Source organism: Myxocyprinus asiaticus, chromosome 30 (assembly GCF_019703515.2).
Source record: "Myxocyprinus asiaticus isolate MX2 ecotype Aquarium Trade chromosome 30, UBuf_Myxa_2, whole genome shotgun sequence".
NCBI classification, from domain to species: Eukaryota; Metazoa; Chordata; class Actinopteri; order Cypriniformes; family Catostomidae; genus Myxocyprinus; species Myxocyprinus asiaticus.
The window spans coordinates 18,832,223-18,850,716 of record NC_059373.1 but is presented as its reverse complement, the minus strand read 5'-3'; the positions used below and the strand labels follow the sequence as shown (position 1 = coordinate 18,850,716).

Here is an 18,494-nt window from a genome sequence, read left to right as displayed (position 1 = left end):
TAAAGCCATGAAGAGTCTTTGATAGCGACTGGCATTAACACACTCTTGTCCCAGTTAATTTTATACCCTGCAAATGTACCATAGAAATTAATCAAATTGAGGATATTTGGAATACTGATGTTGGGCTCAGAAATAAATAATATTATGTCATCTGCATATAGTGCTACTTTATTATCGGTGTCTTTAATACCAGAGTGAACTCTAATAGCCTCTGCCAAAGGTTCAATGGCTAATGCTAACAAGAGTGGCAACAAGGAGCAACCTTGTCTTGTGCCTCTATGTAACTTAAAACGAGAGGATATTGTTTGATTTGTGAGAATTCTTGCATACGGGCTAGAGTACAACAACTTCATCCACGAGATGAAATTTTCGCCAAGGTTAAAATTCTTCAAAACTGCAAATAGATAAGGCCGTTCAATTTGGTCAAATGCCTTCTCCGCGTCCAACGACAGAATGGCTAGATCCTGCGGCACACCTCTGGAAGAGTACATGATGTTGAAAAGGCACCTAAAATTGTAGGAAGAATTACGCTTTGGTATAAAGCCGGTTTGATCAGCCTGTAAGAACCCACCTCCTCTGGGTTTCTTCCTTTTTTCGGAACCACAATAATAATTGCTTCATCTAAAGAGGGCAGCAGAGACTGATCTATAAATGCCTGCTTATAAACCCTATTTAAATATGGTGACAGTAGCTCATTATATTCCTTATAGAATTCATTACAAAATCTATCCGGACCAGGAGTTTTGCAGCCTTTTAGAGATTTTATAGTATCTGAAATTTCTTTAGAAGTAATTTCTGCACCTAGCTCATCAACTTGTTCATGATTTAACAAGGGAAGATTCTGATGGGCTAGAAACTGAGTCATAATTGTAGGATCTATACTTCCCTTAGACGCATACAGTGATTCATAAAATGTCCGGAACCTATTATTTATATCCCCGGAGGAAGTGAGAACCTCTCCATTGTCCGATCTAATTTTACATATTGTACGTTCAGACGCTGTTTTCCGAAGTTGTCAAGTTAAAAGTTTACGAGGTTTATCACCACATTCAAAATATCTCTGCTTTACATATTGAAAGGATTTTGAAATTTTAGAGGAGAGAATTTGGTTCAGTTTGTATTTAAGCGCACAAATTTTTTATACTTTTCAATACATGGCTGTTTGGCATTTTCCATATCCATTTCTTGAATTTGAACTTCTAATACCTCTGCTTCAGTTCTACATTTTTTCCTTTGAGACGCCTGATAGGAGATAATACACCCCCTAATGTAAGCCTTAAACGTGTCCCATAGTATCCCCATGGATATGTCAGGTTTGTCGTTGAACTCAAAAAAGGTCTTTATATCCTGTTTTAAGTGATTGATAAAGATTTTATCTGCAAGTAAATGGGAATTAAGCCTCCAAGTTCTTTGTGGCTTCTCCATATTACCTATTTTAATCAAAAAGGTCATTGGGCTATGATCAGAGATAATTATGTTATGATATTTATCCGTGCAGACCTGGGACATAAGCTTACAATCCAGAATGAATTAGTCTATTCGGGTACAGACATTATGGACTTGAGAATGAAATAAATATTCCGTAGCAGTCGGATGTAGCAGTCTCCACACATCAAACAAATTAGAGTTATTTATATACGTATTCAAAAGTTTACTGGAGTTGGAGCTAACTATTTTTGTGGAGGAGGATTTGTCCAAATACGGATCTCGGACACAATTAAAATCACCCCCAATTATTTGGAGATATAAATATAAGAGATTTGTGTCTGAAATATCAGGGATTAGGTTAAACAGTTTTAAAAAATAACTCAGGTTGTCATAATTTGGCCCGTAAATGTTGACTAATGTCAAAGAAACAGAAAATACTTCTCCAACAACAATTACATATCAACCTTCTTTGTCTGGAATAGTAAAATTATGTTTAAATGGAACTCCTTTACGGTTAAGGATAGCTGTTCCTCTAGATTTTGCAGAGAATTGGAGTGATATGTTTGTCCAACCCAACTGGTCCTCAGTCTAGTATGTGCAGAACGTTTCAGATGAGTCTCTTGCAGGAACATAATATCCAAAGACAGCAATTTTAAATGCGATAATATTTTCCCTCTCTTAACTGGTTCATTCAGACCTTTAACATTCCAAGATGTAAAATTTTGAGAAACCCCCTTCGTATTTAGATTCGTCTCATTGTACATTGACAGTGATTATAACAGACATCTTACTCTGCTTCAAGTTGTTATAATGAATATTGTTAGCACTTACCCACCCTCCCAACCGAACACTAAATAACAAAACATGACCAGCTGTTACAAGAACAAGTGTACTGCACGACTTACCACGAAGCAGATGGCAAAAGAAACATATAATAAGAGTCAAAAAGAATAAATGAACAGCCAACCTTCGCATATTTCTTCTCCGAAACTTCAGAAAAGTCCGAAACTTCAGAAAAGTCCAAGATTGAGTCCGCTAAATAAGAGGCATTTATGCAAAACATATGTTCCTTTCGGCATTATTAAACATCATCTAGCTGGATATAGGATGCCAAACTTCACACCGGGTTTGTCACAAAGAATTTGCCTTACTTTAGCAAACGCTGCCCTACGTTTGACCACAGCCGAAGGATAATCTCTGAAGATCTGAATGGAACGGCCGTTAAAGGTTAGCTTTCTTTGTGATGACACCTTACACATGATGTTTTCCATGACATGGCCTTGATGCACCCAAACAATGAGCTGTCGCGGAGAGTCACTGTCCTTCAGACGGGAGCGGTGCGCTCAGTGAGCACGGTCCAGAACAGGGAGCTCGTCTTGTTCAAGCACCTCCATGAGCAACTTCGCTATAAATTCTCTAGTACCTTGACCATGTTCCAGAACCTCACGGACTCCAGCAATTCTGATATTTTGCCTCTTAGAACGGCCTTCTAGATCTATGCATTTCTCCATTAATTCTGAGACCTACACGGACAGATATTTTTACTTGAGCTTGCAGTGTCGCAACAGCATCCGACGAGGCCGTAGCGGCCTGTTCAAGATGTTCGAGAGTTCTACGGTGATCATTCACAATTAATTGCATTGCATCAAACTTCGCGTTGATTTTCTTCTCCAGCGTCACCAACTCTCCTCTCAAGCTTTCTTTAATTTTTTGTTTTAACTTTGCACAGATCAACTCGGAGATACTCAATCACAAGTAGCACTGGGTCATTACTCGTCGTTGGGATGACCTCTTCAGGCATGCCCGCGGTCTCAGCCGGGCCTTCTCCCTCCGCAGCATCTTTTTTCCTTGTTTCTTCGGAGACATTAAAATGAGCAAAGTGAAATTAAAGTTGAACGTATATAACCTTGTATAAGTTTAAAATCACCAACGAGCTTTACGTATTCTTGATTTAATGAAATTTAAGTGAAAATCAGCAGAGCTGCACGAAACACGTCTTACTCCATTGCCAACCCGGAAGTCCACCCAAATCAGACAAATTTGCTGGGAATAAAATGCCCAAATACTTAATGTCCTCTTTGGGCCACTAGAAGGCGCCCAGCTGAAAAGCCATTACTGGGCAGTATGCTGTCAGAGCCAAAGCTTTGGATTTACACCAACTGACTCTGTATCCTGAGAACTTAGAAAAGGAAATAATAATTCTGTGGAGGCAAGGCATAGATCTAATGGGGTCAGAGACGAATAATAAAATATCATCAGCGTAAAGCAAAAGCTTATGTGCCTTACCTCCCGCTACTACCCCTGGAAAACATCTTCCTTTCTTATCGCAGCTGCTAATGGTTCCAGGGCAAGACAAAACAATAATGGGGAAAGAGGGCAACCCTGCCGGGTGCCCTTATCCAGAGTAAAATAATCTGAAATTAATCCATTTGTTTGTACCACCGCTACCGCATGTCAATAAAGTAACTTAATCCATCCAATAAAAGTATTCCTGAACCCGTACATATCAAACGCCTTTTTGGCATCAAGTGAGATGGCAGCGACCGGAGTCTGATCATTCGCCACTGACCACATGATATTGATGAAATGCTTAATGTTATCAGAAGAGCTGTGGCCCCGAATAAACCCCACCTGATCTATATGTGTAAGAGATGTCATAACTTAATCGGTTAGCCAAAATTTTTGACAATATTTTTACATCTAGCTGGATCAGGGAAATTGGACGGTAACTCTTACATTCGCTTGGATCTTTGAAAAATTCAGAGGCAAAGCCACCTGGCCCCGAAGCCTTGCCTGTAGGCAAGGCCTTAATTTCCTCGCCAAGCTCCTCCAAGTTTATCTCAGAATCAAGATAATTTTTTTGTTCAGTCATCAGTTTAGGGAGTTCAAATGGTTCCACAAAGTTTCTAATATCTTCATTAGTAGACGAAGACATGGAACTATAAAGATCAAGATAGAATTCTTTAAAAGCATTATTAATATCAATGGCCGAGGTAAATATATTACCACCAGCAGATTTCACTGAGGGAATGGTAGAAAAAGACTCTCTCTGCTTTATATATCTAGCCCAAAGCTTCCCTGCTTTGTACCCAGACTCAAAGTATGACTGTCTTGCCCTGAATAGTCAAAACTCCACTTTCTGTGACAAAATAGTATTATATCTGTATTTCAATCGGGTCAATTCTCTGAGGCCATCAGATGACATTCGGCGCTTCAGCCCTGCCTCTGCACTTTTAATATTCCCTTCCAACTCCACGAGTTCTCGTGCTTTGTATTTTCTGGTGAATGAGGCATACTGTATGATCCGACCCCTAAGAACTGCCTTAAGTGACTCCCAAGCCATGCCCACAGAGAATACTGAGGACCAGTTGGTCTCCATGTAAACATTGATTTCAGCCTTTAACATTTGTTGGAATTCAGGATTTTGCAAAAGGGATACATTAAAGCACCAACTATATGATTTCTTTTTCTCCATATGTGGCAACACCTCTAAACTCACCAGGTCTGAGACTAAGATGTTTCCAACTGAGCAATCACCAACAGAAGAAATGAGGGACTTAGATATAATATATATATATATATATATATATATATATATATATATATATATATATATATATATATATTCTAGAATAAATCTAATGGACTAATGAAAAAAAAAATTACAGTCCCTACCAGACTGGTTCAAAAGCCTCCAAATATCTGTAAGACCAACATTTTTACATATCCTGTAATGAGTCAGTGTTGCTCTAGGGGGATTGCACACTTTTGTTTTCCTATGATCAAGGACTGAATCCATCAATAGATTAAAGACTCCTCCCAATATTATATCATGAGGGTGTGCCAGCAGCTTGCAACATCCCTTCAGGATCTATAAAAAAGCCCTGATCATCAGCGTTAGGTGTGGAAATATTAGCCAAAATCAACTTTTGCCCCTGAATTTCTGCTAAAACAATAATGACTCTTCCTAATTTATCTTTAATCAGTTAGAGACATTTGGATTGTAGATGCTTACTTATCAGTGTAATGACTCCCCTGCTCTTATTTGAGCCAGCATTTAAGAAAATATGTCCACCCCATATCTTCCCAAATTTTTCAGCTTCCTGTGGGGAAAGATGCGTTTCTTGAAGAAACACTGTATCATATTTCTTACGTTTAAGAAGAGAAATAACCTTCCTTCTTTTTATGGGGTGCCCCAACCCATTCACATTCCATGTGGAGAGAGACAATCCACTCATATTAACATTTGACATTTTGACATATTAGAAAAAATAGATTGTGTGTGTCAAAAATACAATTATAAAGACCAGATTCCAACATTAGTGCAACAATCAAATCCCAAACTTCCTCCTGAACCAAACAAACAAAAAAAAGAAAAATGTGTGCATTAATCCCGCGCACGACAGTGCCAGCTGGCATCCATCCCTCTAAACTCAAAGAGTCCATGAACGCCTTTAAGAACCCCCACGACAACTTTGCTCAAGTCCGCTGTTTCTATACAAATTTTGTGAGACAGAATTACACAACAGAAGATAATCTATAAAACAAACTCCAGCCAATAGGTGGAATAAACACAAAGAATGTGTAGATTCATCCACATAACTGTCCCGAAGGTGTGTTCCTCCACAAAACAAGCTCCAGCCACTAGCGGAACCAGCACAATTATTATTATTTTTTTTTTAAAAGCCCGTTCATTTTCCTCGGGCAGTCAAACGAATGTTCAGTTAGCTGGCTCATTCGACTGCTACATGAGTGCAACAAATGACCCAGTCACTCCAATGTCCTGCAAGAAATAGTCCACAAAACAAACTCCAAACAAAAGGAGGCATAAGCACAAAGAATGTGCAGATTCATCCACAACATTGTCCCGAAGGAGTGCTACGGTCAAGTGAATGTTCAGTGAGTCGGTCCACTTGGCTGCAATGTGAGTACCACAAAACTCAGTCCACTGACTTTATGAAGGACATCGCTTTCTGGGGACATGTAAATATTTTGCGGCCATCCTTAGCATCTATTCTCAAACTGGCCGGGAACATCAGTGCAAAAGCGACCTTCCGTTGATGTAAGAGTTTCTTGCATTCCTTGAATCAGAGGCATCAGCTTGAGCCTGAAGATTTTAAATTCTTTGACAAATTGTTGTAGGGCCTTGGCCCACTTAAAATGGCAGCAGAGACCGCATGGCCCTTTGTTCTATGATCAAAAGGAGAGACATTGAACTCAGTTTCCCAGGATCCTTCACAAATTCACAACTTGATGCGAAGTCCCGCCCATGGACCAGTCTCAAACGCCATTGGTCGAGTGGCCTACGACCGATGACGTCATCTCGTCAACAAAACCCACGGACAGATGAATTTTGGCCTCTCTGTGCTAAGCTCTGCCTGGCTGTTAAGGGACATCTGTACTGTGCACGTACTGAAGGAGTTTTCCCTCCGTTTGGACTGAGAACAAAGAGACCACGTTTTTCTAACCTCACCATTTGGCCACGGTAGAGTAAGATTAACTTAGCTTTGTTCAAGTCTTATAGTATACTTATATCAACCGGTTCAGTTTCACTGTAAAGCAACAGTGAATTTATTTTGAAAAACGGAAAGGCGACCAGTTTCCCTTCTCCCTCTTTTTCATTCAACGTTGACTACTTTCTGCATTCTTCTCCATCGATGGATCCGAAGAATAAAGCAGAGACGTGTCTTTTCGCTGACGAGCGTAAGACAAGGAACCATCCAGACCGTTTCTCCTGACCGCTCAATGCAACAGGAATTCCAACGGACAAACCTACTGAAATCACACAGGATTTCCCAAGTAAGGCTTGATATCTGGGCAGATTTAGTTCAGAAACTATGATTTTTCTTGTGAATCTAAATCGTATTTTTGATTCTAAATGCTGATGTTTTGAGTATATTTTTGTATGTTAAACTCTGCTCGCTGCTTCAAGTTGGGAGATTTGTTTTAGTTTCTTTTGGGGTTACGTTTGTTTTGTTGAGTGATTTGAACTAGTAATTCAGTCCCGCTGTTACGAGCGGTTACCCTTAACTAAACTGCATGCATTTTTCCTCTCTCTCTCTCGCTCTCATTCTCTCTCTCTCACTGATATTCATTGAGTGAGCGGTGCCTCGGTTTGTGTTCGACTCAGGCTGGTGAACCAAATTCTCCCGCCTGTTTCGTCAGTTCCTTTGTGTGTCCGCTCATTTCCATCTGCACGTGGGATCAGCTCCATTTTGGACTTAACCCTCCATTTTGAACCTGATTCTCCATTTTGATTCCTTTGTTACCACACCTGGACACACACACACACACACACACACACACACACACACACACACTAGCATATAGCTCCACTGTTTGTTTAGGATTTCCTTGATTTTATTTTTGGAATATATTCGGATAGTATTGGCTGTGTTCACTGGCTGGCGAACCAAATTCCCCCGCCTGTTCCGTCAGTTCCTTTGTGTGTCTGCTCATTTCCATCCGCACGTGGTATTAGCTACATTTTGGATTTAACCCTCCATTTTGAACCTGATCCTCCATTTTGATTCCTTTGTTACCACACCTGGACACACACACTAGCATATAGCTCCACTGTTAGCGTAGGATATCCTTGATTTTATTTTTGGATTATATTCGGATAGTATTGGCTGTGTTCACTACTGCTTGATTATAATAAATCTTGTTATATTATAATAAGTACTCCTGTTTGTTTTTGTTTGAATGTTGTGTTGAAGCCAACCTCTGCCATGTGAAGAACTCCCAAGTTACCTCAGAGTACTATTATGTTATTGGTGTTAGAAACTAACTGTAACTAGATTACTGTTGGATTTGTATTCCAATAATTTAACTAGTTTTTCCCTTTTTTGATTATTTTGATTAACAATTAAGATACTCAACCTACAGGGTAGATTTTTGTTTTATGAGACTCAATCAGTAACTTGCTATCATTTTTCTCTTTTCAAAGAGTGGTGCCCCGAGAATAGAGTTTAATGAATTAAATTCCATTTAATTACTATTTAGTTATTTAATTGTTATTTGATTATTCCATAATTAATAACAATTAAGTATTGATTATTTCTGGAGAATAGTTTAATGAGTTAAATTCTATTTAATTACTATTTAGTTATTTAAATGTTATTTGATTATTCCATAATTAATAACAATTAATTATTGATTATTTCTGGAGAATGGTTTAATGAATTAAATTCTATTTAGTTATTTAATTGTTATTTGATTATTCCATAATTAATAACAATTAATTATTGATGATTTCTGGAGAATAGTTTAATGAGTTAAATTCTATTTAGTTATTTAATTGTTATTTGATTATTCCATAATTCATAACAATTAATTATTGATTATTTCTGATAGTAAAACTGATTTAAACAACCAGTAGCACCTACATTGTCTTCCTAGAACAGTTAAGGATCAGGGTGTGTCGAATCTCACTGGTTTATGTCATAAAAAGTATTAAAACTAGTAAAGTGCGCAGAGCTTGCTGCTCACATGTCCGAACCTCGCATGGCATCACGTGACTCCCCACACATTCAGTCTTTAATGTGTTTGTTCATTGAGAGTATGGGTGCCAGTACAGGAGTTGTAATCAATACAAGCATTTAGAGCAAGCCTCTGTGAATCCAAACTGTCTGTGACATCTTCAGCAGGAAAACTGGTCAGTCATGCTGATATAATTTTGTGTAAGATATAAAAAGATAACAGATGTGACAAGAATAGTATATTGATCACCAGTTGCTCAAAGAATTAACAGGGATTTTTTTTTTTTTTTTTTAAATATATAGTAGGTAGTAAAATACAATAAATTTTCTAGATCAATACTGTAATCTTTACTGCCAGGTAGTACACACTGCAAAAAATAATAAAATAAAAATAAGAATCAGTTATAAAATAAAACAAATATTATGAGAGTTTATAGGTTTACTTTATACTGCTTATACTGAAAACAAGAGGTTATAGAGGTTTATACTGAAAACAAGTGAAGAAAAACTGCCAGTTGAACAAGACAAAATGCACTTACATTCAAGATACTTCCTTTTAATATCACTTAGTACAGCTTAGCTTCTTATAAATTTACTTACTGTGATATTTACTTTTTAAACCAGAAATAAACAGAAAAGTTTACTAACCTGCACACTTTTTTTCCCACACACTCTCTTTGACTGAAATGTTGCTAATAAAGATAGAGCAACAAACTTTTTCTAGACAGTCCTTTGGATAAGGATAAGGTCCTACGTACCTGCCTTGGGGCCACTTTTGTTTATTTAGAGTGTTTATTTGTTTGTTCACTCAAAAACAAGACAAAAATACAGTGCAGATAAAGAATGGGATTTTTGCAGTGTTTTTGTTTTTTAATACTCGTAGATTACTTGCCATATTCCAGGCACAAGGCAGGCAACATGGTATGTTGATATGATATTTTAAAGAGAGATTTGATCTTTTATTTTAAAAGACACATATTCTTTTACCAATACTGGCAATTGTAGCAACTAAATTTGACACTGATTTCATGCTGCTGTTTGACTTGCAGGAGTTTGTGATGATTGTAGTTTTTGGGCTGGAGTATTTTGTGAGGATCTGGGCTGCTGGATGCTGCTGCAGGTATAGAGGATGGCAGGGTCGATTACGCTTTGCCAGGAAGCCCTTCTGTGTTATAGGTAAACATCTTAAGTCTTAGTTTAACCTTAAAATTCATAGCTTACTTCCCCCCTTAGAATGTATAGGTGAAACGATTAGATCATATTCTTTTTGTCAATTTTAATGGGGATTAAGATGATCCAAGGGGACTTACTGTAATAAATATATTGTAAAGCTCTACTGATAAAAGCATCTTATAAATGACTGCTTGCTATTGACTTACTAAATATAAATATGCACATGTATATGATATTTAACATTTCCTATATGTAATTACAAAATAGATAATAGATGGAAAATGTCTATTAAAAAATCTGACGTATGTAAAATAGGGTTTTAATATGAACTCTGATTCTCTGAATATAAAAAGAACCAACTAAATGTAATCAATTTGTTTTTGAGATCAAAGACACCTGAATTGAGGAATTCCTAGATTGTGAAAAGACCACTTCATATGAAAAATAAAGTAATGCATGGGTATGCATGGGTAATTTGACCCACATATATATTTTAGGGTTAACTATGGAATTATGATTATGTACACAAAGTTAATTAAGTGCATTTGTAAGGAATCATTATCTCTCTTTTTTCTCTCTCTCTCTCTCTCTCTCTCTCTTTGTTCTCTGGGTATGTAGACCTCATTGTCTTTGTGGCGTCGCTGGCAGTGATAGCAGCGGGCACACAGGGAAACATCTTTGCCACATCTGCTCTACGCAGCATGCGTTTTCTGCAGATCTTGCGTATGGTACGCATGGATCGCAGAGGAGGCACCTGGAAGTTACTGGGCTCTGTAGTGTATGCTCACAGCAAGGTGACAGCACACACACTAACCCCAAGAGGAATGTTTTGGGACAAAAATAATTTTGTTTCAATATTATGCTGAACTATTTATTTAAAAAACCAAGATGTTATCTGAAAACCAAGACAAGAAGCTATGACACACATACAAGAAATACACACTAAGTAATGTTTATATCTATATCCACACCTCAAAGTCAACATGAAATGCCATTAACAACCCATTTTACTTTCGTAATCTGAAGCATTCCCAAATAAAAGAGGTGTACAGTACGGTGGGATTTGAATGCATTCATCTGGAATTGATTGGTTCGTCAAAGTGGGCATTATGTTTATGTGAATGGAGCCATGTGGTTGGAGGAGTTGAAAAGAAAATTTGTGGGGTTACCTCCCCCCATCCCCCCTGGAATCTACGCCCCTGAATTCTCAACCACAATCCTCTAAAATTCCTTCTTCTGCCTCTCTCTCACTCCTCTGCCTCTTTCCACCTTTCCATTCTCTCTGTGTGTTTTAGGAGCTTATCACAGCCTGGTACATCGGCTTCCTGGTGCTGATTTTTGCCTCCTTCTTGGTCTATTTGGCTGAGAAGGACAACAATCAGGAGTTTAACACTTATGCTGACTCCCTCTGGTGGGGAACAGTGAGTACTGCCCTTCATTGAATGAATGACAGATATGTTCGTTTGATCAGTTTCCTTGCTTAATATAGTGTTGTGGGAATTTATGTTTCAGCTACTTTTTTTTATTTATTTCAGATGCTACTGGGATTAGAATTCTGTCTTTTACAGACAGATTATTAAATAATGTCCTGGATCTGCTGAGTTAGAAACAGTAGGGCCATCTTGTTATTCTTATCTCCTTATTGTATTTTACCCAGATAACCCTCACTACAATTGGCTACGGTGATAAGACTCCACACACCTGGCAAGGTCGGCTATTAGCAGCTTGTTTTGCCCTGCTGGGGGTTTCCTTTTTTGCCCTGCCTGCTGTAAGTGCTGCAAATTATTTTAAAAGAATAGTTCACCCAAAAATGCTAATTCTGTCATGTTGTTTTAAACCTCTAAGCTATTTCCCAAAATGATAGAATTTTGTCCATTGACATTTTATTTTTCACCAATACAAAATCATGCTCTCCTATAAGGGCATTCTGGGTTCAGGTTTTGCTCTGAAAGTTCAGGAGCAGCACAGACAGAAACATTTTGAGAAAAGGAGGACTCCTGCTGCCAACCTCATACAGGTAATCATTGAGTCAGCAGCACACCTGCCGCAAATATTGCCATCTTCATTTCTATTTCCATGTCCAAATATGCGCGTGTGTGTGTGTGTGTGTGTGTGTGTGTGTGTGTGTGTGTTGTTTTGTGCCATGCTGTATTGTGTTGTCTCCCCAGGCTGCATGGCGTCTCTACTCTACAGATGCACAGCACTCATATCTCACTGCTACCTGGTATTTCTATGACAGTATGCTGCCGTCCTTCAGGTAAGTATTACCTGTAACGGAGCCTTCTGCAGAAATCCTTGTCTGTGCCATGCAAGTTGAACTGGCCTTGTGTGTAACTGATATGATTGATGGGTGGCTTTGCTATTTAAGGTCATGATTTTATATGTAAGGGCTTCAACAAATCTTAAATTACTTCAGCATTAGCTAGACTAATCTTTACATTTCTGTGAATAAATTAGTCTATACTCGTGGAAATGATAAACAGGTATCAGTCACTGAATCCTCTTCACACAATGTTCTTAAGAAATCCTTTCTCTTTAATTAGAAACAGTACTTTGACCCAGAAATCATGATTTAATTGACAGTTTTGCTGTTGATTTTATAATTTTTTGCTTTTTTTCATCTGACATGCATGTTTTGAAAGGAAAGATTTTGATTACATGAGTTTTCATGAGTTAAATTTTATTTTAGTAACGTTTGATATGGGCTGAAAGACGGGGAGAAATAGAAATTGTTAGTATATTTTTGGCAGTTATGTACACATCTTATATATAGGTTCTAAAACAGATTGCAGTAAATCATATTGCTATCAACATTTTTACTTACAGTGTTCAGTAACACTTAAAGGGATAGTTCACCCAAAAATGAAATTTCTCTCATCATTTACTCACCCTCATGCTGTCCCAGATGTGTATGACTTTCTTTCTTCTGCTGAACACAAACAGAGATATTTAGAAGAATATCTCTGCTCTGTTGGTCCATACAATGCAAGTGAATGGTGGCCAGAATTTTAAGTTAAAAAGCATAAAAGTAATCTATATGACTCTAGTAGTTAAATCCATATCTTCTGAAATTATATGATAGGTATGGGTGTGAAACAGATCACTATTTAAGTCCTTTTTTTTACTATATATTCTCCTGTCTGTCCATTAGATGGCGATATGCATGAAGAATGAGAATCGGCAAAAACAAAAAAAGAAAAAAGAAAAAAAAGAATATGGAAGTGAAAGTGGAGATTTATAGTAAAAATTACATAAATATTGATCTGTTTCTCACCCACACATATAATAATGCTTCTGAAGACATGAATTAAAACACTGGAGTCGTATGTATTACTTTTATGCTGCCTTTGTATGCTTTTTGGAGCTTCTAAGTTTTGATCACCATTCAAAGAAAGAAAGTACACATACACATCTTGGATGGCATAAGGGTGAGTAAATTATGAGAGAATTTTCATTTTTGGGTGAACTATCCCTTTAAGCCACACTTAAAAATGTATGAATGCCATTGCATTCGATAACATAATATCAAACCAAAAATTATGTTTATTTTAAAGAAAGATGGCACACTCTTCAAGCAAAACATTTCACAAAAAGAAGTTTGATATGAAGTTGGCTTTAAATGTTAAACAATAGATATGCTGTATATAATAGTTAATGTGAAGTTCACCTGTGGTAACTGTTAGGACACCTGTCTGAAATTAAGGTCAACTGATTTCGTACATCCACTAAAATGACCATGCAATCAGTTAATTAAAATGAGTAATTTTAGTCATTCCAAAAATATATATTTGAATTTTAGTTATTTAAAAGTAAGAATTTGTGTGTTTTGCCATCCAGTGATATTCATTCATTTTAAGTGTGGCAAAAGTGTCCAAATACGTTTAGGGGCCACTGTATGCTACATCTTTGACTCACAGTAATATATTTCTATTTTTCCCTAAGTGATATTTATCCCCCATGTGTTCGCTCTGGATGTTTTGAATTAATTTGACTAATTTTCATTCATTTAAAATGACAGGGAAGTGTGTCTATCAGTACTACACAAATAATTGTTTAACATATTTTAAATGTGATGTGTAGATGTTTTATACAGTGAATTATCCCTGTCTTTTTAAAGTGTTTTGGTGCTTGATTTACCATTTTATAGATTTGTGTTTGTTTGGCTTGTCTTTGTGTTTTGTGTGTTTGTTTGTTTCTTTGTTTCTTTATCATGTTTTATTGTGTTTATGTTTTGCTTATGGGTCAGAGAACTGACATTACTGTTCAGTCACCTTCAACGGCAGTGCAGCACCAAGAAGGTTCTGCACAACTCCTACCACTCCTTGCTGTCGGGGCTTCGGCCGTATAGCTCCCCCTACCTGTCAGGAGACAGGTACAGCACTGTCCAGTTCAATCATTTTCCTAGCTGACACTAACTCTCCCATATAGTTTACTGTAATTACTGCAATTTCACACAACACAAAAGCATACTGTCACTACTTAGTGCAGTAAAGTCTTATTTTATTTGTTCAAAACAGGACGTTTAACACAAATTCCACAATTTCAGTTAGTCCCAATTTACCATAACAGTCCACAGGGCAACTACAGTTCATGGAGTTTCAGTAGTTTTATTGGTTTGTGCTTTATTGTGTGCTTTTCTTTATTTGCTTGTGTTTTCTGTCTTGTTTTGTGTGCCTTTATAATCTGACACTAATACTACATATATATATACTTGTTCATTGAAAGATTGGTGAAATCAGATATGTGATCAAGTCATTCTATTCAATTGTTTATTTATGTTAGTAACATTGAACCTTAAGGGAAAAGAAATACACTACCAGCCTGTTTGGATATTTGGTTGTCATGATCTTCTGTCAAAAATCTTTTGATTTAAATTTTAGATTGTAATGGCTAATTCTTAAATGCTTGAAATTAGATCTGTTGCCAAAAATAAGTTGCACCTATTTATGTATTTCTTTACAAATAATATTTTGGACTTGACAGTGAAAAAAAAAGCAGCCAACACATGCCCAGCTAATATGAGAACTTCTTCAATATTATTTTAAAAGCGTCAAGTTTGTTAAGATAATGTCCAGAGTCCTAGACAAAGGGTGACTACTTGGAAGAAGCTTAAAGTTTTTCATTTGTTAAACATTTTTGACCACTACATAATTCCCATACTTCCATTTGTGTTATTTGAAAGTTTTGGTGACTTTACTATTATTCTAAAATGTGGCAATGAGTAATTACAGTATAAAGAATAAGCCTTACACTCATGCATACCTTTTATTAGTGGCATTGTACTCACTCAAAATTTGTAGCTTTTTCAGTGACCCACATAATGCCAAATTCTCTGTAATTAATCACATATCTGGTGCTGGTCTTTAGTACAATGGCTTTTGTGTGTGTATGTGTGTGTTAATGCATCCACACGTGTGTGTGCGAGCATTTGCTCTTTTGACCTTTCAGAGTGTCTCTTACTCCAGACATTTTAATTCTACTCTTTCATTCAACTTCTCCATTCTCCTCCTCTCCTCTTCATCTCTCCACCATCACTCCATCCATTCACATTTGAAGGAGGACTGAAGTTCCATGCAGGTTTGTGGTAGGCTTTTGAGAAGGCTGTTTTTCGCCCAATGGAAAGTGTCGTTGGCCATGCTGTGTTTACAGTTTGAGGTGCTTTTTGTTTAGAGTGACATTGATAATATTAACCAGGTCTAAGACATGCTGATGACCTGTCTATGTTTATCGGCATCAAATGGAAGGAAATCTAATGGATTGACCTATAGTGATCTCTCCACATGCCAGTACCCGCATGCCACCTCTTCCCTGCCTGCCCATCAGGCTTTCTCCCTCTACTGTCCCTAAATGCCATATTATCCGACCTTTCATCCTAATATTTTGTGCATTTGTATGCCTTTCAACTGATCGTGGGCCAGTTTTTCCATTTCAGTGCATAAAAAGGCAAGATGTGCTGAAAGGCTGCAAGTGCTGATCCTGAATCCCAAATGTGTTTGTGAGAGCTCACCAACCTTTCTCCAAAATCACTTATTTCTCCACTTCTTACTAAATTACACTTTGTTTTGAAGTGCACATGTTATTGCCTCAAGAATATGAAAAGCTGATTAATGCATTTAGCATTTAAAGAATACAGTGGGTGTTTAGACTCCAAACAATGAACAATGCTTTCAGTCCCTATTTTAAATGTGAAAAATGAATATAAATTAAAGGGATAAGTCACCTAAAAATGAAACTTCTGTCATCATACAGCATACTCACCCTCATGTCATAACAACTGTCTGTTTCTTGATCAAAGCTATTGTTTGGCTTCAGAAGAAAATAGCCACATGGACTTATGGACTACTTTTATGGTGCTTTTGCATCCTTTTTGTCATTAACAATTTTTATTGATTCCAAACTTTAACACAAACAACACATGAAAACACGGAATCAACTTTTATCAATATATGAGACATCGAATAACAACAGACACATATAAACAGACAGTTCAAAGAAAATACTCGATGACATAAAAAGACATAAAAAAATTTACCAACCAAAAAAGAAAAAGGATTCCACATATTAATTAATTACATAAATTCCAACCCAATTGGCCCTCTCCACTGCTCCTCCACGTCAACCCTCCAGGAAGGCCAAATAAGTGCCCCACTTCCTGCCATAAGCACCCAAACTGACCAGCCATCTATGTGACAACTCATGAAATGAGCGTGCACCCGGCGACTTCCATCCTCTAAGTATCACCTGCCTGCCGATCATCACGCAGACAAGGACCCAGTTTTTTATATGTTTATTTATTATATTAATACCCACACCATCACCCAAAATACAAAGTCTGGGGCAGAATAAAATCGGAGTGTCCAAGACCTCACAGATAAAACTCTGAACCCCTGACCAAAACCCTTGAATCCTAGTACAAGACCAAAAACATGGGCTATGTCCCCATTCTCCAACTGGCATCGCCAGCAAGTATGTGTCTTTAAGGCCAAGCTTATATAATCTAGAGGGAGTCCAATACAAACGATGCAGAATCTTAAATTGAATGAGGCGCACCCTTGTATCCCTAGACATAGACTTGACATTTGTAAAAATCCTAACCCATTCTCCACCTTCCAGTAATAAATTCAAGTCTCTCTCCCATAACTTCTTAAGAGATGTTAAAACCCTGTCCCCTAGACTCTGAATTAGCCAGGAATAGTACACTGAAGCTTCATGACCTTTTCTAAAAGCAGCAAGCACCATCTCAAGAGTGTCTGTCTCTTTAGGGGGCTGCATACTACACCCAAAGGTGGCACAGAGTAGATGGCGCAGCTGTAAGTACCTGAAGAATTGAGATCTGGGAATCCCAAACCACTGTATAATATTTTCAAAGGATCTCAATGCTCCATTTTAATACAGGTCACCCAGCGTAGTAACACCCTTCTCAATCCATTCTGTCCAGCAGAAAGGGGACTTGTTCATGCACAATGTTGGGTTTAACCAAATACTTGTGGCAACATTCAGATAAATGTCCGAATTGAGCACACAAGAAACTTTTGTCCACACTAAATGCATGTGCAAGATAACAGGATGTGTCTTTACTTCTTCGGGCAGCTTGGTAGAAAGACTTTGCAATGGCAAGATAGGGGCAAGGACCTCCTGTTCAATAAAGAGCCAGGGAGGAGCTCTCTCAGGTGGAAGCGACCAATGCACCAAATATCTGAGACCAAAAGCATAATAGTAAAAGTAAATCTTGGGGAGACCTAACCCACTTTTATCAATTGGCCTGTGTAACTTGTTAAAATGCATCCGAGGACATTTACCATTCCAGATAAAGGATTTAGCTATACTATCAAATTATTTAAAATAAAAGAGGGGGACTTCAATGGGGAGAGACTGTAGTAGGTAGTTGAATTTTAGAATACAATTAATTTTAATAACATTAACCTTCTCAATCATAAATAAATGTAAAGAAGCCCACCTGCTTATATCACTCGAAAACCTTTTTATTAAGGGGTCAAAATTAACTGAATCACACAAATTTGCAGGGAATAAAATGCCCAAATACTTAATGCCCTGTTTGGGCCACTGAAAGGTGCCTGGCTGGAAAGCCGTTACTGGGCAGTACACTGTCAGAGCCAAAGCTTCAGATTTAGACCAACTGACTCTGTATCCTGAGAACTTAGAAAAGGAATTAATAATTCTGTGGGGGCAAGGCATAGATCTAGTAGGGTCAGAGACGAATAATAAAATAGAATCTGCGTAAAGCAAAAGCTTCTGCGCCAAATCTCCCACCATCACCCCTGGAAAATTATGCTCCTTACTTATTGCAGCTGCTAATGGTTCCAGGGCAAGACAGAACAATAATGGGGAAAGAGGGCAACCCTGCCGGGTGCCCCTATCCAGAGTAAAATAATCTGAAATTAATCCATTTGT

General features: G+C 37.6%; 1 protein-coding gene across 3 annotated transcripts in view; it reads left to right on the top strand.

The window, feature by feature from the left end:
- The window catches only part of LOC127421311 (potassium voltage-gated channel subfamily KQT member 4-like), a 121,691-nt gene that overhangs the window by 83,047 nt on the left and 20,150 nt on the right, over positions 1-18,494 (top strand). For 2 of the 3 annotated variants that reach the window (XM_051664297.1, XM_051664299.1), the window contains exons 3-9: positions 9,959-10,085; positions 10,701-10,876; positions 11,378-11,503; positions 11,740-11,850; positions 12,004-12,099; positions 12,251-12,339; positions 14,329-14,454. In XM_051664297.1, coding sequence (XP_051520257.1) covers positions 9,959-10,085; positions 10,701-10,876; positions 11,378-11,503; positions 11,740-11,850; positions 12,004-12,099; positions 12,251-12,339; positions 14,329-14,454 — 851 coding nt within the window. The remainder of the gene's footprint in view (positions 1-9,958; positions 10,086-10,700; positions 10,877-11,377; positions 11,504-11,739; positions 11,851-12,003; positions 12,100-12,250; positions 12,340-14,328; positions 14,455-18,494) is intronic. The other variant, XM_051664298.1, reaches the window with a different exon arrangement.